We start from the raw sequence: 20,962 nt of genomic DNA on the forward strand, positions 1-20,962 counted from the left end.
CATTCTGACAGGTGTGAGGTGATATCTCATTATAGTTTTGACTTGCATTTCTCTACTAATGAAGGATGTTGAACATCTTTTCATGTGTTTATTCACCATCTGTATGTCTTCTTTGGGGAAGTGTCTGTTTAGGTCTTTTGCCCACTTTTTGATTGGGTTGTTTGTTTTTCTGGTATTGTTGCATGAGCTGCTTGTATATTTTAGAGACTAATTCTTTGTTTAGTTCACTATTATTTCCACCTTGTTTATAGTTTCCTTATTTGTGCAAAAACTTTTAAGCTTAATTAGCTCTTATTTGTTTATTTTTGTTTTTATCTCCATTACTCTAGGAGGTTGGTCATTGAGGATTTTGCTGTGATTTACGTCATGGTGTTCTGCCTATGTTTTCCTCTAAGAGTTTTATGGTTTCTGGCTTTACATTTAGGTCTTTAATCCATTTTGAATTTATCTTTGTGTATGGTATTAGGAAGTGTTCTAATTTCATTCTTTTACATGTAGCTGTCCAGTTTTCCCAGCGCCACTTATTGAAGAGACTACTTTTTCCCATTGTATATTCTTGCCTCCTTTGTCAAAGATAAGATGCCCAGAGGTGCGTGGGTTTATCTCTGGGCTTTCTATCTCATTCCATTGGTCTATATTTCACACTATCATTTCTTGACTGCTTCTCTCTTGTCTTGTATCCCCCCAACTCCCTGATTTAACAACTGCTTGAATGCACCCTTTGAAACTCAGGGTAGGTCATAGCGGTTGGAGCCTATTTCCTACAGACAAGAAATGGTGGAGGGTGGGGGGCGGGTTCAGAAAGGCCTCTGTGCCCAGGAGCCCCACGGGGTCCTGCTCAGTTTCCTTGCCAACCTCTTCCTTCCTCCTCTCTTTTCCAGATTTTCCCATATATTTTATATTTTTTAATCCAATTGAACAATCAAAACTATTCCTAGTGTTCTACTCTCTGTCCTTTCCATTTTAGAATCTTTCACTTAACTCAGCTCAAAATAAAAACTTCCCTTGGACTCCATTACTCTAAAATGGAGTGAGAAACTACAAATAGCAAATTATTTTCTCAGAGACACCTTATTTTCTTTTGTACATTTGTTATTGTTAAAGGATAATAGTAATAATACTCTAGACACAGTACTTTATACATAGAAAAGACTCAATTCTGGTTGGTTATTAATTTTAGGTTATTCATTCTTATTCTTTAGGTTGTTCATTCTTATTTTGGGGGGATGAAGGGACAAAATCTTTTCTTGGTAGTTCATTCAAGAAGAATCATGTGCATCAGGGTCCTGACACATCCTTGTGATTCTGCTCACCAGCCTATAAGTAGGTAGCATATTCCTAGGCATAGATAATGGGATACAGTTCATCACATTGGATATAAACAGGATATTATGATGGCTTGAGGCTGTAAGAGAGAGAAAACTAGAGAAAGTCAAATAGCTACTATGCATCATACTCCTAAGGAATGTGGGTATTTTCTTATGCCTGAATCATCACAAGAGTTCTATGAAGAAAGGCAAAGGTATTATTGTCTCCAACCCTTCTACCCTATACTGGTGGTTAGGAGTTTAGGGGACAGAAAGTTCTGCGGAAGCTTCTCTTTATGGCATTCTTCAGCTCCTTATTCCTGAGACTGAAAATGATGGGACTAAGAAAGGGCGTGAAGACCGTATAGGTGGTGGCCATGAGCGTGTTACTGTCCATAGAATGGGGCCCCTTGGTCTTGAGGTAGATGAGGGAGGCAAAACCGTAGTGCACGACCACTATGGTGAGGTGGGAGACACAGGTGGAGAAGGTCTTGTGCCGGCCCTCAGCGGAGGGGATCCTCAAGATGGCAGCCACGATGAAGACATAGGAGAGGAAGATGAGGAATAAGCACCCCATCAGGGCCGTGACACAGACCAGGATCACACTCAGGGTGAGAGAGGCTGTCTCTTTCCCACAGGCCAACTTCAAGAGGGAAAAAATATGGCAGAAAAAATGATGAATCTCATTGGACCCACAGAAGGTGAGATGAAAAACTATCAATGTCACCATCATCCCCACGACTGAGCCACCAGCCCAGCAGCAGGACACAAGGCGGGCACAGTCATGGGGGCTCATGAACACGTTGTAGCGCAGGGGGTGGCAGATGGCCACATAGCGGTCATAGCCCATGATCATGAGCAGGAAGGAGTGGGTGAAGCCAAACGTAAAGGAGAAGAACATCTGGCTGGCACAGGCCACAAAGGTGATGGAGCGGTGGGTGGAGAGCATGTCCGCCAGCATCCAAGGGGTAATGGTCACGGTGAACAGGATCTCGGAGATGGAGAGGGCACACAGGAAGAGGTACATGGGGGTGTGGAGGCTGTGCTCCCTCCAGATGGTGCCCATGATGAGCAGGTTCCCCAGCAGTGTGAACAGGTACATCAGCAGGTACAGCAGGAAGAAGGAGAGCAGGAGCTGCTGAGGGAAGTTGGAGAAGCCAATGAGGATGAATTCAGACACTGTGCTGTAGTTCTGACCAGACAAGGATGCTGTACCTGGGGAGATCAGAAACAGAATGAAGGCCCAGTGGTTAAAACATAGGCTCTAGCATACATTAAAGGCCAGTTGAAGAGCTCCATACTATACACTGGGCTTTCCTGGTAGCTCAGATGGTAAAGTGTCTGCCTACAATGCGGGAGACCCGAGAAGGGTTGGGAAGATCCCTGGGCTGGGAAGATCCCCTGGAGAAGGAAATGGCAACCCACTCCAGGATTCTTGCCTGGAAAATCCAATGGACAGAGGAGCTGGTAGGCTACAGTCCATGGGGTTGCAAAGAGTTGGACACGACTGAGTGACTTCACTCACTTCACTATATTATACAGATGGAGAAGGAAATGGCAACCCACTCCAATATTCTTGCTGGGAGAATCCCATGGACAGAGGAGCTTGCCAGGCTACAGTCTATGGGGTCACAAGAGGCAGACATGACTGAGCAACTAAGCACATACTATGCAGAGAAGTTGGACTTCCCTAGCGGCTCAGACAGTAAAGTATCTGCCTGCAATGCAGGAGACCAGAGTTTGATCCCTGGGTTGGGAAGATCCCCTGGAGTAAGTCATGGCAATCCACCCCAGTATTCTTGCCTGGAGAATTCCATGGACAGAGGAGTCTGGCAAGCTATAGTCCATGAGGTCACAAAGAGTCAGACAAGACTGATCAGCTAATATTTTCACTTCACTTCTTTTTTCTTACTGTGCAGGAAGTCCCCAACTATAAACCTTCAAGTTGTAAACTTTCAAAGATATGAACCTGTGTTCAAACGTCCACTCACATAAGTTAGTTCACATATCTGGTGAGACCTGCTATACTTTTCAAGGTACTGTGCTCTAAGATTAAAAATGTTTTCTTTATTTTTTGTGTCTATTTATTTTCTATGTATTTTTTTGTGTGTGTGAAAAGTATTATAAGCTGGTAATGGTACAGTATTGTATAGACAGTTAGTTGGGTACCTAAGCTAACTTTGTTGGACTTGAAAGAAAATTACCCTTGTGAACGCACTCTGATAATGGAACTCATTTGCATGTAGGGGGCTTACCGTATATCCATTTGCTTAACTTCTCTGGGCCACACAGTCTCCATCAGTAAATTGGAATAAATCATTATAGCTTTTGCCATTCAGCATTGTGATAAACATCAGTGAATTAAGTGCTTAAGACATAGTTTTGGTTCCTGGGTGTTTATTAACACTGATGAAAAGAAGTAAAATATGTAGGTTTGTAATTAAGACAGACATAGATGATCAGAGTCATAGTTTCTTGAATACTGTGCCTGTTCTAGGTTGGATTTCAGATTTATAAAAACAATTTTTTATCTGAGAGATTTTTATTTTAACTGAGTAACCCGTTCATCTTTATTTCAGTATTGTCTTATTTTAGTACTGAATTCATTTCTGCCATGGTTTCCTGTGTGTGTGTATATGCATGCATGTTAAGTTGCTTCCAACTCTTTGTGACCCTGCAGACCGTGGCCCACCAGGCTCCTCTGTCCATGGGGTTCTCCAGCCAAGAATACTGGAGTGGGTTGCCATGCTCTCCTCCAGGGGATCTTTCTAACCCCTGGATCGAACCCACATCTCTTATGCCTCCTGCATTGGCAGGCAGGTTCTTTACCACTAGCACTACCTGGGAAGCCTGTGTCTGCTAAGTCACTCAGTCATGGCCAACTATTTGTGATGCCATGTACTGTAGCCTGCCAGGCTTCTCTGTCCATGGAATTTTCCAGAATATTGGAGTGTGATGCCATTTCCTACTTCACTGGGAAGCCTATATATGCAATCTGAAGAGAAACCAGATTATATATATATATATATATATATATATATATATCTTCTAAAGAAATTGAAGAGAACATTTGAAAATAAAAGGACGGGTGAATATATGCCAAGCAAATGTTCACCAAAGGAAAATGAAGAAGCAATGCTGAAAGCAGAAAAAATGGAATTTAATGAAATAATAATCATAAAATCTCTGTTACCATATGCCAGTAAGAGGAACCAGGTTCCCTGGAGAAGTGGTCTGTGCATGGATGCAAACCTAGACCATCTCTCCAACAGTGCAATGGAACTTTCGCTGAACATTGTGTTAGTGCTAAAGGATACTGGAACCAGACTGAAAATGTGCCCATTGGCATAGCTGAGCACCAGAAAGAGTGATCATGTGCAGATGATGAAGGAACAAGCTAAAGGATGCCAAGAAGAAGCAATTAGGAAATCCAGAAGGTGACAGCTTTCAAGGAACAATTAGTTGAACCTCATCAGCAAGCCAGAGTCATGAAAAGGGTGAAGAGAAATTCAAGGGACAGAACAATCACATCCAACATAGGGTACTAGATATGATGTGGATTTAGATAAGCTAGTTGTAAGGTGTTATTAAGGATATAGAGAAGATTTTGATTTGTTATAGGTGAATGATGAGGTATAAATAATATGAAGAGATCAATCTTAATTTAGTTATTAACTTTAAGTATGAGCTTGTTATTTTGGCTATGAAGGAAAATATTAGTAGCTTAAATACATACTGAAATTTGAAAATTGCACACATGTGCACACCAAGGAAGAAAGAAGAATATTTTATGAAGATATTAGAACACTGTAGCAATCTGATAGATATGAATAGCCTATATAACTGACTCAATGGACATGAACTTGAGCAAACTCAGAGACAGTGAAGGACAGGACAACCTGACATGCTGCAGTCCTTGGGGTTGCAAAGAGTCAGACACGACTTAGCAACTGAACAACAACAACAACAATGTACCCTAGATAATTAATAAAGAAATAATGAACACAACTTTCAGTGAAATAGATATGAGACAGAAATATATAAACTGAAACTAGATAGGTAGACTTTAAAACTGAGGTTGCAAGTTTTGATAGAGTTTAGAAATGCAATTTGGGAATTATTAATTATTATGCAATAATAATATTCATTTATTAGCTCCTGAATATACTTAGGCTCTTCACCAAGCAGAGACTAAACATAATTTTCAACCATATAGAGAATTTTAACAAAACTTGGCCTTCTGTTTGGACATAGAGCAAACCTCCATACACTTCAAAGTATTAATACTGTATAGATTGTAGTGCATTAAAATTGGAAATCAGTACAGAAGTAATGCCTTTCCAAATTCTAAAAGTTAGGAACTTAATATAATATTAAACAATATTTTTTCTGTAGCAAGTCATAAAATGAATGAAGAAATATTTGTAATTAAACAAGTTAATCATCAAATTTTTAAGCTAAAACAGTACTGTCATGGGGATCATATTGCTTTAAACATACATATACATATGTGTCATAAGACTTTATTCAGGAAACAAATCATTCTTAATACAGCCAAAATCAAACAATTGGAAAAGATTAATAAGATAGAAACAAGGAGAAAATTGCCAATGAGAAAACACAAAGTTAAAATTGGAAAATAGCTACAGAAATAAATGACATTTCTAAATAAATGAAAATAATAAGAAAAATATGTTAAGAAATTCAAAACAATAAATGAAATGAGTAAATTCTCAGAAACATGTACAATTTCAGAGCTGGTTCAAGAAATAGACACTGTGGATATTCAAAAATTTTAAAGAAGTTGAAATGATTGAAGACCTGCTCTTTCTATAATCATTAGCCCCAGTGGGTTTATAAGTGAATGTTTGTAAATTTTTAAAAAACAGTTGATGAATACTTTATATATATTTTTCAAAATATAAATAAATAGCAGAAAAATAGTTGAAATCTACCATGCTCATTTCAACATGTTAATGCAATCTTGATTCTAAAACCAGGTCAGAATGTTTATAATTATGGACTCACTTTACCTATTTATGTAGATTTGAAAATCCATTATATGATATTACCAAGTCAAATGCAATAGTGTAGTAAAAATCATTTAGTATGATCAAGGGGTATTGGCTTATCCCATGAATGACAGGATGCATAGCATCAGATAACCTATCATGTGATTCATCATATAAACTAAAAAATTATATAAGTATTTTGATCAAGTAAAGAACATATTTTCTAAAATTCAACAATTGTGACTTTTTATTTAATTGACATATAAGATATTAGTTTCAGGTGCACAACACAATAATTTGTTATATATCTATGACTTTTTAAAAATCCTTTTGCAACATGAAATCAAAGGGAACTTTCTTAGCTAGATAAAGAGAATATACTACAAAACTAAAAAGTAGTATACTAAGTGGAGGAGTTTATGTGTATTATTTTAGGATTAGAAGCAATTCAAAGTTACTCACTCTCTCTGCTGTTCTTTAACATGGAACTGAAAGTCATGAATGATGCTACAAGGAAAGAAAAGGAAATATATATATATTTATATATATAATAATATAACCTTAAACTTCTCTAATAAGCCTCATTAATTTAAAAATATATTAAAAATCCATTTAAAATTGCATATATAGAACAGTACATAACTTGCAAAAACACATACAAATCTAAGAGTACACATGGAGTATTTTGAAATGATTGTCAAAACAAGAAGGAAATGGGGTGAAACAAATGAAATACATTCATGAAATATGAGAAGGATCTTGGGCAAACCCATGATGATCAAAGCTGCAAACTGAAAATACCATTGACCCAAACCTCAGCAGCTGAAGTCCATAATAAAGTTTTTAAAATATATTTTTATGAATAATTTGAGTTATGTTGCTGCCCAAAGCTCCTAAACTCCTTGACTCTGAGACAAGGCTCCCCCTCATTGCATACCCTAGTCATCTCATTAAGGCATTGTCTCAAGAATTCCCCACAGTAAGGGTCAGCCTGGAACTGGGAGGACACAGAATCGCCAAAGCAGCTGAGGACCTTAGCTGGAGTAAAGATGCTCTACGGAGTGAGGAAGATGCATTTATGGCCAAAAAATTCTTCTGACCATCTATGCACTCCACCAAGAAATCAAGACATTGATGTCAACCCCCAGGAGGCTGGTCCAACCTCCACTCTTTTCTCCAGTCCCTGCCTCACTCCAGTCTGCAGTGTCAGCTGCCTTCCATGCTTCATCCCTGCATTCACTCAACGTTCTCCTTCCCCAAGAAGTACTCAGTCTCTCCCACTCCTCTACATTCATATGGCTCCATCTCCTCTCTCCTGAATCACCCTCCACACTCCTCCTCTGTCCCCTCCTCTGCCCCCATTCCATTCTGATTTCCAGAGAGAATTTTCTGAAACACGCACAAGGTAAGCAGTCCTCAGACCCAGGGTTCAAATCCCTGCTCCCTCTGTGTATGTTTGACAAAGAACTTTAGAGCTCTGAGACTCCTCTCTGAAAAATCAAAGTTCCTAGAGAACTGCTTTCAGTGGGTCCATGAGAATTCACATAAAGGGCTCAGAGTTTACCTCTGAGTAAAAATAAATAACATTTAAATGTTATCACAGACTTTGAGATGGTGCTCCTTCTTCTGATTGGTTTTCTGCCATCCTGTATCAGATGTCACCAGTTGGCCCCATTCTAAACTCACCGTCTCTGACCTAAGCGGAGTACTTAGTCCACCTAGTAGCCACACAACACTGTCCTCCCACCCCCAGGAGGCTGATCCAACTTCCACTCTCTTCTGCAGCCCCTCCCTCGCCCCTACGGTCTGCCTTCCTACCTCCGGCTTGGTGGAATGGCCGTGAACCTTGAGATTGGTCTCTGCCAATTCCTCTGACAGGTGAACAGAATTCTGTTTCCTCTGGTCTCACAGAGAATGGTTGAGGTGTTGAGCAAACATCACACATGTCACTGAGTGCATCCAATTCATACTTATGTTTCCCCCAGAGCCTCCCCTTAAGATTAGCACCAGCCCAAGACACAGTAGCTGAGACAAAACATACCTAAAGCACAATTTCTCAACCTCCCACTACTCATGATTTCTTGGCTGTCCTTCTCATTGTACAATGCTTAGCAGCATCCCTAGTCTGAACCTAACAGATGCCAGGAGCATCCCTCCCCCACAATAAGTCATAACAATAAAAAATTATCAAGACATATTAATTTCTCATCTACTTGCTTTCTTCTCTGCAATCACCCTCTGTGTTTTTTCAGCTTTTTAACTTTATTGAGGTTTTCAATGGCTAAGTCGAAGATCTCTCTCGGTAAATGTCACATTGCACTTGAAAATACGTGGGTTACTTTCTAATATCTTTTGATATTGATTTCTAACATAATTCCACAGTGATAAGAGAACAGACTCTATGATTTCAGTACCTTTAGACCATGAAATTTTTGCACCTTCTTTTATGTTCCTGGATTTGTTCCAGTGTCTCCTAGATTACAGTCTATGGGAACTTGAATAGAATTTGTATCCTACTGTTGTGTGAAAATTGTATGCATCTTAATTATGTTGAGTTGGTTCATGGTGCTTTTCAGGTTTACTATACCTTTCTACTTTTCTATATATTCACTCTATTAATTTTTGAGAGTTTGATATTCAAACTCCAACTAAAAATCTTAATTTATCTACTTAAAAAAGTAATTGTAATAGATAGCATAATTAAAGAATCCACCTGCAATTCAGGAGATGTGGGTTGGATCCCTAGGTCAGGAAGATCCCCTGGAGAAGGGAATGGCAACCCACTCCAGTAATCTTGCTGGAGAATCCCATGGAGAGAGGAGTCTTGCAGGTTACAGTCCTGGGGTCGCAAAGAGTCAGACATGACTGAGCAACTAACACTGGTTCCTGCAACTTTGCTCTGTGTTCCAAGTCCCCTGTAATTATGTTATCATACTTTCACAATTAAAAACAAATAAATGAAATTTTAAAAATTATCAAGACATATCCAAATGTCCAGTGTCAGGCAGAATCGCCCTGGGCTGAGAACTGCTGACCTAGAAGCTGCAAAGGGCATCTAGGCTAAGCTAAAGCTAGGGACCCAGATGGGTAAACAGGAATGATTCCCAGGAGCCTCCCAAAGCTACAGTCCTCTATTACTACTCTTCTCTCTGGCCCTGACCTCATCCGCAGGCTGAGCAGTGCTACCAACAGCTGTAGGATTCTGCTTTCATACCCTCTCCCTCCTCTGCTTGAGGGAGGTCCTTCTCTGCTTGAGTTGCCTCTTCCAAGAAATGGCCAGCAGGGAAGGGGAGAAGAAGCTCTCCTGCTTGTTGCTGCCAGCAGCATCCACAGGCAGGTGTGGGGACAGATGTAAGTTCTCCTGGAACGGATACACTGTGCTTTATGCCTGCTGCAGGCTCCAGGAGACTCTTCCCAAGAGCCCCTTCATGAAACCAACCTGGATGTGCAGTCTTCAAGGTCAGGAGATGCTGGAGGAACTGCAGGGGACCTTCTGGGATCTGCAGTCTCTACTTCCTCCCCCACCTACCCATTCAAAGTGAAGACTCCTGGTTGCCTCTCTCTGACCCTGGAGACCTCAGCCCTTACTGAGGGTAGAAAAACTCCCAGTCTTGGGGGAGACAGAGCTGGATACAGATGCCTTCAACCGCTTGGGGTCAAGGTACTGTCAGAGGGAGAGCAGGAGCCCAGAATGGGAATCCAGGGCTTTGCCCTTGGGTAAAGACAGTTGGAAGGCTTCCCAGAATGAGGGTAATTTGGAGCTGAGTCTTGGAGAGTGGTTTTCTCTTGGGCTCAGACTGTAAAGAATACGCGTGCAATGAGGAAGACCCAGGTTCAGTCCCTGGGTTGGGAAGATCCCCTTGAGGAGGAAATGACAACCCACTCCAGTATTCTTCCTTGGGAAATCCCATGGACATAGGAACCTGCCTGACTACAGTCTACAGGGTAGCAAAGAGTTGATATGACTGAGCAACTAATACCTTACTCTTGGGCAATATAGGTATGCTGTCTTCTAGCCTGACTGGAAAACCTCACCTTCTTCCTGATCAAGTTCTACACTAATCCCATTGCCCTGCTGATCCAAGCCAGGAAGCTTGATGTTAGCATAAGCTACCCTGGGATAAAATATAATAATTAGATCCTTCAGTTTTTGCCCATGGTTCCTGACAGTCAGCTTAGGAGTGATAGTATCTTTTTTATGCTGATTGCTGATGAAATGATAAGGGCTTACAGGCTGCTAGGTAGCTACAGGATGGATCTGGTCTCCAGAATACCAAGGCAAGATTTAAAAAGATTGGAACATTCAACCCCACTCCCTAGATCTCTAGAGAGAGAAGAGGGCATGTAGATTGATTTAAGCATCAGTGCCAATGATTTAATCAATCAGGGGCTCTGTGCCGATCCCTTTACAGAAAATCCCCAAATGGGGTTTCCAGGCTGATGAGCATATGGAGCTGCTGGTGAGTGGGGTGCCTCCAGGGAGGGCAAGGAAGCTCCTTATTCCTTCCCTCATAATTTTCCCTTCGTTTCTCTTCCATTTGTCTGTTCCTGAGTTGTATCTTTTATATAATAAACTGGTAATAGGAATTTAAAGCACTTTTCTGAATTCTTTGAGTCATTTTAGCAACTATTTTATATAGGATGTGAAAGGGGAGGGATGGATTGTGGAAACCTCAAACTTTTAGGCAGTGAAGACTGGCAGCCAAAGTGGGAGCACTCTTGTGGGACTGAGCCCTTCACCTGTGAGTTCTGACACCAGTTGCAGGTTGTGAGTGTCCTAACTGAATTGTAGGACACTATTAGTGTACAGAGAGTGGGAGAATTGACCTCCTTTCCTATAGAAAAAAGCCACACATATAATGTCATAAATGTTTGGCAGCGTCGTCTTCTCAGCTTTGTAATCAGCCTCAATTCTGGCCACTCAGCTCATCCTGGATGCCCTCACCTATCTCCCCACCTCCTCCTCTCCGCATTACTCCCTGCATCTCCTTATACCAATCTCTGCCCTCAGCAGCCTACTCCCCTCACAGCAGCCAGAAAGGGCTCTCTGCATACAAGAATCGGACCACGCTGCTTGTGTCTGAAACCAGCTCCTTGGTACAACCATCTTGGAAAACTGACTGGCAGTATCTATTCAAGCTGAACATAGATCTCTGCTATGACTCATATGACTCCACTATGTTTTTCCTTGGTGGCAGAGTGGTAAAGAACACACCTGCCAATGCAGGAGATATGGGTTCAATCCATGAGTCAGGGAGATCCCCTGGAGAAGGAAATGATAACCCACTCCAGTAATCTTGCCTGGGAGATCCCATGCACAGAGGAGGCTGGTGGGCTACAGTCTATGGTGTCGCAAAATAGTCTGACACAACTTAGCAACTAAGCAACAACAACAACATGATTCATTAATTACACATTTAGGTACAGACCCAATGGAATACAAATGTATTATCCATTAAAAGACATGTACTAGATGTTCATAGGAATACCATTCATAGGAATCCTAAAGTGGAAACAACCCAAATGTTTATGAGTATGTTTACCTCATGCAATATCTTTCAGTTATTTAATCTATGTATTATAGAAATATTTTGAGTACCCTATTGCCAATGGAACAAACTCTTCAGGTGGCCTTCATGATCTTGCATGCCCTTGATTTTTCCACCTTTATGCCTACATATCCCAGAAAGCCCCTAGCCACATTCAGCTCTCCAGGGTTCACCAGACATAACATTGGGCCCAAATGCACTATGCATATGCACCCTGAACTTTTACACTTGTTGTGCCTTCTTAGAAACCCCTCTTTCCTGCCTGTCTTTTCTGGATCACACCTCCTTACCCTTCAGGTCTTGCTGTAAGCCTGAACCCCTCTGTTGTTCAGCTACTAAGTTGTGTCCAACTCTTTGTGAACCCCATGGACTGCAGCATGCCAGTCTTCCCTGTCCCTCACTATCTTCTGGAGTTTGCCCAAATTCATGTCCATTGAATCAGTGATGCTAACCAACCATCTCATCTTCTGCCACCCTCTTTCCCTTTTGCCGTCAGTCTTTCCCATCATCAGGGTCTTTTCCAAGGAGTCAGCGGTTCACAGCAGGTGGCCAAAGTATTGGAGCTTCAACTTCAGCATCAGTCCTTCCAATGAGTAGCCTCCTCCAGAAGGCTTCAAAGCTACAGGCTGGTCTTTGACCTGCACTTAGCTCTCACAGGCCCCTAGGATTCTCTCATCATACCGCTGACCATATTTTGTTTTTATCACCACACACCTGTAAAGCAGTGATTCCCCATTCTGTCCCACTTTTCAGCTCCTTGAAACCACCAATTTGTTTTCTGTCCTTCTGATTTCACCTGTCCCAGACACTTCACATAAATGGATTTGCATAATATGTGCCCTTTTGTGTCTGGCTTCTTTTACAATTCATCCATGTTGCATCATGTATCACGACATGATGGCTTTTTTGCTTGTTTTTTTTTTGGGGGGGGGAGTGGCTAAATTATGCTACATTATATGGACATACCATATAGTGTTTATCCACTAGTCCATTAATGCACATTTGTTGTTAACCCTTTGATATTTCCTTTTTTTTTTTTTAATAAATTCATGTATGCATTTAGGAGAATGCTTGTAATATTTTATCCATTACTTCTAGTGTTCTGTAGAAGGAGTCCTGTCAGATTTTCTATGATTTAAGCATCTTTATGAATCTTGCCTTTTCCTGTCCAGAAAAAATCTTTGACAATTCACAATGTCTCCAGTTACATCTATGTTGTTGTTGTTTAGTCACTAAGTCATGTCTGACTCTTGCAACCCTATGAACTGTAGCCCACCAGGCTCCTCTGTCCATGGGATTTCCCAGGCAAGAATACTGGAATGCGTTGCCATTTCCTTCTCCAGGGGAATCTCCCTGACAGGGAGGTCAAACTTGCGTCTCCTGCATTGGCAGGCAGATTCTTTACCACTGAGCTACCTGGGAAGCCACTCCCCATTCTCCACTCCCATAGCCCCCAGAAACCACTATCTCCTTCCTGTCTCTATGGATTTGCCTATTCTGGATATTTCATATACATGGAATTATATGATATGTTTCCTTTTGTGTCTGGCTTCTCTCAGTTACAGTGATATTCTTGAGGTTCATACACTTTGTAGCATGTGTTGACGCACAAAAAAAGCTGGTAGGAAAAAGATATTCTTTAGATTTTCACTTCCAATACCAATCCACCTACAGTTTCTCTTTTAAAAACAAAGATGACCAACATCATTAGTCATCAGGGAAATACAAATCAAAACCACAATGAGGTATCACTTCACTCTCACAGGAATGACTACTTTTTAAACAACAGAAAATAGCATGTGTTGGAAGGTATGTGGAGAAATGGAACTGCTGCACTCAGGCCCTTGGGCTCCTTAATCAGTAGAAGTTGACAGAAGGCCAGATGAGAATTTCAAGTAAGACTTTACTGGGGCTCATGCTGCAGCAGCGGGGAGCAAAAACAAGAAAGGTGCCCTTGCTAGGTCCTCAGGTTCAGCGGGCGGAAGAGGGAGGCAAGTGGGTTTCTTAAACCGGAGGCTGGGATCAGTGGGTTAGCAGGAGGCATAGCTTAGGTGGCTGCCCATCCCTTGGTGGTGCTTTCATGTGTGGTACCCTGCTTTTGCTCTTGGCATCTCAGAAAAGGCTTGTTGGGTTGTTGTCTTTTTGTATCTTATTGTTCATATTGCTCACTCTGCACTTGCTTATTGGCGGTTATTTTTAGTCCCTTTTGGTTTCTTTGTATTCTGTTGCTCAAGGAGACATTTGACCGGTGCAAGCACTCCTGTAGGGCTGCCCAGGCGGCTCAGTAGTAAAGAATCCACCTGCAACTCATAAGACCTGGGTTAGATCCCTGGGTCGGGAAGATCCGCTGGAGAAGGAAATGGCGACCAGCTCCAATATTTTTGCCTGGGAAATCCCAGGGATAGAGGTGCCTGGTGGGCTAGAGTCTATGGGGTCATAAAGAGTCAGACATGACCTGGTGACAAAACAGCAAAGCACTCCTGGTCCCACTCTATCCCAGAACCACTATACATTGCTGGTGGGAATGTAAAATGGTGCCACCACTATGGAAAAAAGTTCATGGAAAACACTTTGAGGGACAGTTCAGCAGTCCCTCAAAGTGATATGTACAATTAATATGTGACCCAGAAATTCCATATATGGATATGTACCCCTAAAGAATTAAAAATAGGGACTCAAACATTTATCCATGAATGTTCACAACAGTGCTATTCATAATAGCCAAAAGATGGAAAACAACTCAACCATCCATTAACAGATGAATGGATTAACATACTGAGGTGTATAAATACAATGTAATATCATTCAGCCATTCAAAGGAATGAATATCTCTTTATGTGTGCTGAGAGATATTTGCATTCATTAGTTTGTCCCTGGATCCAGACTACCTAGATTTGAATGCTAAATCTGCCATTTCAAGCTGGGTGGACAATGGACAAGTGAGAGTCTCTGCTTGCTTCCTCATTGGGCTTTTGTAAGAAGCATAGGATGTTGCATGCTCTGCACAGCTCCAGCCACATTACAAATCCTTAACACATCATAACTGTTTTCAAGGGGCTTCCCAGGTGGCACTAATGATAAAGAATCTGCTTGCTGATGCAAAAAATGCAATAGACAGTGGGTTTGATCCTTGGGTTGGGACGATCCCTTGAGGAGGAAATGGCAACTCACTCTAGTATTCTTGCCTGAAAAATTCCATGCACAAGAGGAGCCTGGTGGGCTACAGTCCATGGGGTCACAAAGAGTCAGACATGACTGAATGCCTGAGAACACACACAACTGTTTTCAGGAATAACATATCTAAAATCTTCTTCATTGGAAAAACTGAGTTCCGTGCTAACCCTCTGGCAGCCAAAAGAGACAGATCTGAAGAATGGCAATGCTCTTGGGACAAAAACTCTTTCTCTCAGGGGTCCTAGACTCAAAGGCTTCACTGGGGAAGATGAGCTAATTGTAGTCACCTAACAAGGTTCTCTGGGGATCATACCTGAAGGCCAGAGATTCTGATATGAATCTGCTGGTGTGATTCTGCTGTGTGTTCTCTGAGAAAGCCTGCTCTTCATCCACAGTTGCAAGACAAAGTTGAGGCTACAGGAACCCCACCCACCTGGAAAAAGGACCCCTGAGGGGTTGAGAGGTCCTGGAATCTGATAGAGGTACAGTAGTCATTGATTAATAATGCATCAGGAAGACAAGCTGCAATTGAGCTTATCTCAGGCAAGATCCTTCCCCACAAACTTAGGGGAACTCTCTGATCAGTTTCATCCACAAGGACTTGGGTTACCTGGTATCAGAGCCTCATAGATGGGTAGGGGTATTGTGAGTTGGTCAAGAGAGTGGATATTTGAATCAGAGCATGAGCTGGATCTCAGATCCATGCAGAAGTCAGGTTTGGAGCCTCAGCTATTGACTCATGATGTGGCTGAAGGTTGAATGGGATGATAATTGTTAAGAGGCTAGCTCACTGTGGATTGCATAGAATAAAAGTCACTGTACCACTCTAAGGACTTCCCTGGTGGCTCAGCGGTAAAGAATTCACCTGAAATGCAAAAGACACAAGAGACTCAGTTTCAATCACTGGGTCAAGAAGATCCCCTGGAGGAGGGCATGGCAGTCCACTCCAGTATTCCTGCTGGGAAATCTCATGGACAGAGAATCCTGGAGGGTTACGGTCCATGGGGTCAGAAAGAGTCAGACACAACTAAAGTAACTGAGCACACATGCACGCTCGCAGGTACCACTCTAACTTAGTCAACTTATATAGATGCTGAGGAGGAGAGAGTTTGGCAGGGTTTAACCTAGATCAGTGATCCTCAACTGGGGGAAATTTCTACTCCTGCTCAAGAGGTGTTATTCAAGATATTTCTGCTCCTACACCTGGGGATAAGAGGAATGCAATTGGCATTCAGTGGGTCAAAGCCAGGTGTTCAATGTCCTACAATAATATATAAGACCACAAAAATATGATCCGGCATCAAATGTCAGTAATGCCAGGATGCGAACCACTAGGCTCCGCCCCAAAGAGGAGAGGAACAGGGAAGGGATCCCTGAAGAAGTAGAGGCAACTTAAGTGAGGTGAAGCTGGAGGCTAGAACCTTCCAGGCAGGAGACAGCAGGTGCAAAGGACCAAAGTGTTAAGTCCTTAGTTGTGTCTGACTCTTTTGCGACCCTATGGACTGTATAGCCTGCCAGGCCCCTCTGTCCACGGAATTCTCCAGGCAAAAACACTGGAGTGGGTAGCCATTCCCTTCTCCAGGGGATCTTCCTGACCTAGGGATTGAACCCAGGTCTCCTGCATTGCAGGCAGACTCTTTACCATCTGGGCCCAGGCACAGAAATGTTATGTACCTTGGCTAAACCACACAGCCAGTAAGTGGCAGAACGGGAACCGAAACCCAGGTGTGTTTTCAGAGTTTGCCTTTAATCACTCTTTTACTATTTATTTTAAATATCAAACCCTAGAAGTGCCTAGGCTGTTTATTTTCATTTTATGTCTTTTATCCCTATCTTAATTAAGGAATAATTGACAAAATTTTGTATAACTAAGGTGTAAGACTTGAAGTTTTGATACATGTATACACTCTGACATAATTGCCACAATCAAGCTAATTAACATAAGACTCTTTATTTTGATAATATCACTAAGAGTTCCCACAAATAAAAATGTTTGTCCATATAACATGTCAGCTATGGATTTAATCCCCTTATCCTATTTTCTCACTTAATCCTTATAACAATCCTAAGGAATTAGAAAAATTAGTCCCGTGTAACAGATGGGGAAACTAGGCTCAGTGTGGTTAAGTGAGATGCATCTTCAGGGATGGATTTGAAAGAGCAGTGAGGTAATCTGTTTCCTTCTCATGGTTGATGCCCTGTTTCTGGCTCTAGAACTGCCTGGACATGGACAATCAGACCCAAGTCTCTGAGTTCGTCCTCCTTGGCCTCTCCCAGCAGCCCCTGCAGAGACAGTTGCTCTTCAGCCTGTCCTTCATCCTGTATTTGAGCGGGTGCCTGGGGAATCTTCTCACCATCCTGGCCATCGTCTTGGACCCTCACCTCCACAGCCCCATGTATTTCTTCCTTAGCAACTTGTCTCTTCTTGACATCTGCTTTATCTCCACCACCATCCCCAAGATGCTGGTGAACCATCTGTGTGGGCTCAGCACCATCTCCTTCTCAGCTTGCCTGGCCCAGATGTATTTCTTCATCGCCTTTGGGGCAGCCGACAGCATGCTTCTCTCGACCATGGCTTACGACCGCTACCTGGCCATCTGCAGCCCACTGCACTACGTGACAATCATGAGTGTCCTTCGATGTGCCTTGCTGGTGGTGATACCCTGGATCTCAGCCAACCTCATCTCCATGGTCCACACTCTCCTGATGTCCCACTTGTCCTTCTGCACCAATAGGATCCCACACTTCTTCTGTGACATCAATGCCTTGGTCAAGCTCTCCTGCTCTGACACCCAAGTCAACGAGATGCTGGTGTTGGTCCTTGGGGGCCCAGTGGTCCTCATCTCTTTCGTGTGCATTCTGGCCTCTTACACACCCATTGCTGTGGCTGTGTGGAAGGTGCCCTCAGTCCAGGGCAGGTGGAAAGCGTTCTCCACGTGTGGCTCTCACCTTTGTGTTGTCTGTCTCTTCTATGGGACTATCATTGGGGTCTACTTCACCTCTGCATCCACACACACCACCCAGAGGGACATGGCAGCCACAATGATGTACACCATGGTCACCCCCATGCTGAACCCCTTCATCTACAGCCTGAGAAACCGAGATCTGAAGGGGGCCCTCAGGAAACTTCTTCTCAGCAAGAACCCCTTTGCCCCAGCCTCTTTAGAGACTCTTTTTAGGCCTAATTGCTTTTGAAATAAACTGGATAGGGAAGCAGTGACAGATTTTATTTTCTTGGTCTCCAAAATCACTGCAGACAGTGAGTGCAGACTTGAAATTAAAAGATGCTTCCTCCTTGTAAGGAAAGCTATGACAAACCCAGACAGTATATAAAAAAGCAGACATCACTTCCAGTAGTCAAGTACAGATGTGAAAGTTGGGCTATAAATAAGGCTAAGGACCAAAGAATTGATGCTTTTAAATTGTGTTTCTGGAGGAGACTCTTGAGAGTCCCTTGGAGAGCCACAAGATCAAACCAGTCACTCCTAAAGGAAATCAACCCTGAATATTCATTAGAAAGACTGATGCTGAAGCTGAAGCTACAATATTTTGGCCATCTGATGCGAAGAGCTGACTCATTGGAAAAGACCCTGATGCTGGGAAAGACTGAAGGCAAAAGGAGAAAGGGGCAGCAGAGGATGAGATGTTTGGATAGCATCACTAACTCAATGGACATGAATTTGAGCAAACTCCAGGAGATAGTGGAGGACAGATGAGCCTGGAGTGCTGCAGTGTTGCAAAGAGTTGGACAGGACTTAGTGACTGAACAATAATGACAACAATGCTTCCCAATATTAGAATGTTTTTCTTTTAAAGATAGAAACAATATATTTTTATTCATGTAAGTACTTTATTAAATATATTTGACATACAACATTGCATAAATTTAAGGTGTATAAAACATTACTTTGGCACATTTGTATATAGCAATATGACTTCCATTGCAGTGATATTTTGCACCTCTGTCACATTAAACAATTTTCCTTTCTCTTAACTTGTTGGGATAATTCACTTTTAGTTTCAGCAAGTTTTGTGATTGTAGTATAATATTGTTGTCTATACTGTTCACTAAATTCTCTGACTTATTTACTATTCATTGCAATTTTGTACCCTTAAAAACATCAGTCTTATTACTCCACTCTTCCATTCCCTGGTAACTACCATTCTGGTCTTTACATGTTTGATTATTTTTTTAGCTTCCAGATATAAGTGATTTCTGATTCCATATGGTATTTGTCTTTCTCTTTTTCACTTATCTCACTTCAGTTCAGTCACTCAGTCATGTCTGACTCTTTGTGACCCCATGGACTGCAGCATACCAGTCTTCCCTGTCCATCACCAACTCCCAGAACTTTCTAAACCTGTGTCCATCAAGTCAGTGATGCCATCCAACCATCTCATCCTCTGATGTCTCTTTCTCCTTTTGCCTTCAATCTTTCCCAGCATCAGGGTTTTTTCCAATGAGCCAGCTCTTCGCATCAGGTGGCCAAAGTATTGGAGGTTCAGCTTCAGCATCAGTCCCTCCAAAGAATATTCAGGGTTAATTTTCTTTAGGAGTAACTGGTTTGATCTTGTTGCTATCCAAGGGACTCTCAAGAGTCTTCTCCAACACTACAGTTCAAAAGCATCAATTCTTCAGCACTCAGCTTTGTTTATGGTCCAACTCACATCTGTACATGACTATCAGAAAAACCATAGCTTTTACTATATCAACCTTTGTTGGCAAAGTAATGACTCTGCTTTTTAATATATTGTGTAGGTGTGTCATAACTTTTCTTCCAAGGAGCAAGCATCTTTTAATTTCATGGCTGCAGTCACCATTTTGGAGCTCAAGAAAATAGTCTGTTCCTGTTTCCATTGTTTCCCCACCGATTTGTCAAGAAGTGATGGGACCAGCCAGATCTTAGCTTTTTTGAATCTTGAGTTTTAAACCAACTTTTTCACTCTTCTCTTTCACCTGCATCAAGAGGCTCTTTAGTTCCTCTTCAGTTTCTGCGGTTAGGGTGGTGTCATCTGCATACCTGAGGTTATTGATATTTCTCCCAGCAGTCTTGATTCCAGCTTGTGCTTCATCCAGCCCAGCATTTCGCAAGACATACTCTGCATATAAGTTAAATAAGCAGGGTGAATATATACAGCCTTGACGTAATCCTTTCCTGATTTGGAACCAGTCTGTTGTCCCACATGTGCTTCTAACCATTGCTTCCTGACCTGCATACAGGTTTCTCAAGAGGCAGGTCAAGCGGTCTGGTATTCCCAACTCTTTAAGAATTTTCCACAGTTTGTTGTGAGCCACACAGTCAAAAGATTTAGCATAGTCAATAAAGCAGAAGTAGATGTTTTTCTGGAATTCTCTTGCTTTTTCTATGGTCCAACAGATGTTGGCAATTTGATCTGTGGTTTCCTCTGCATTTTCTAAATCCAGCTTGAACATTTGGAAGTTCTCAGTTCACGTACTATTAAAGCCTAGCTTGGAGAATTTTGAGCATTACTTCAGTAGCACTTGAGACGAGTGCAATTGTGTGGTAGTTTGAACATTCTTTGGCATTGCCTTTCTCTGGGACTGGCAGATGAAAATCGACATTGTTCAGTCCTGTAGCCGCTGTTGAGTTTTCCAAATTTGCTGGCATATTGAGTGCAGCACTTTCACAGCATCACCTTTAGGATTTGAAATAGCTCAGCTGAAATTCCATCACCTCCACTGGCTATGTTTGTAGTGATGCTTGCTAAGGCCCATTTGACTTCACACTCCAGGATGCCTGGCTCTAGGTGACTGATCACACCATCATGGTTATCTGGGTTACTAAGATCTTTTTTTATATGTGTGTGTGTGTGCTCAGTCACTTCAGTCATGTCTAACTCTTTGCAACCCTGTGGACTATAGCTTGCCTGGCTCCTCTGCCCATGGGCTTCTCCAGGT

The 20,962-nt window shown here is 42.1% G+C and overlaps 2 protein-coding genes across 2 annotated transcripts; one reads left to right on the forward strand and one right to left on the reverse strand.

Moving 5' to 3' along the window:
- Positions 1 to 1,560: 1,560 nt before the first annotated feature.
- LOC133061567 (olfactory receptor 10H4-like) lies at positions 1,561 to 11,292 on the reverse strand. The gene is made up of 2 exons (XM_061149542.1): positions 11,265 to 11,292; positions 1,561 to 2,522 (listed from the first exon to the last, which is right to left on the reverse strand). The coding sequence occupies exons 1-2, from the start codon at positions 11,290 to 11,292 to the stop codon at positions 1,561 to 1,563; spliced, it is 990 nt and encodes a 329-aa protein (XP_061005525.1).
- A 2,458-nt stretch (positions 11,293 to 13,750) lies between these two features.
- Positions 13,751 to 18,237, forward strand: LOC133061568 (olfactory receptor 1361-like). The gene is made up of 2 exons (XM_061149543.1): positions 13,751 to 13,816; positions 17,257 to 18,237. The coding sequence occupies exons 1-2, from the start codon at positions 13,751 to 13,753 to the stop codon at positions 18,235 to 18,237; spliced, it is 1,047 nt and encodes a 348-aa protein (XP_061005526.1).
- The last annotated feature ends 2,725 nt before the right edge of the window (positions 18,238 to 20,962 follow it).

Source organism: Dama dama, chromosome 9 (assembly GCF_033118175.1).
Source record: "Dama dama isolate Ldn47 chromosome 9, ASM3311817v1, whole genome shotgun sequence".
NCBI classification, from domain to species: domain Eukaryota; kingdom Metazoa; phylum Chordata; class Mammalia; order Artiodactyla; family Cervidae; genus Dama; species Dama dama.

Bases quoted from the DNA above. Each gene is read 5' to 3' on its own strand.
- LOC133061567 (XM_061149542.1), bottom strand. From the start codon at position 11,292: ATGCGGAGAGGAGGAGGTGGGGAGATAG. The intron at 2,523-11,264 runs GTGAGGGCATCC...TGATCTCCCCAG, and splicing joins AGGAGGAGGTGGGGAGATAG to GTACAGCATCCTTGTCTGGT.
- LOC133061568 (XM_061149543.1), top strand. From the start codon at position 13,751: ATGAGAATTTCAAGTAAGACTTTACTGGGGCTCATGCTGCAGCAGCGG. The intron at 13,817-17,256 runs GTGCCCTTGCTA...TTCTGGCTCTAG, and splicing joins GGGGAGCAAAAACAAGAAAG to AACTGCCTGGACATGGACAA.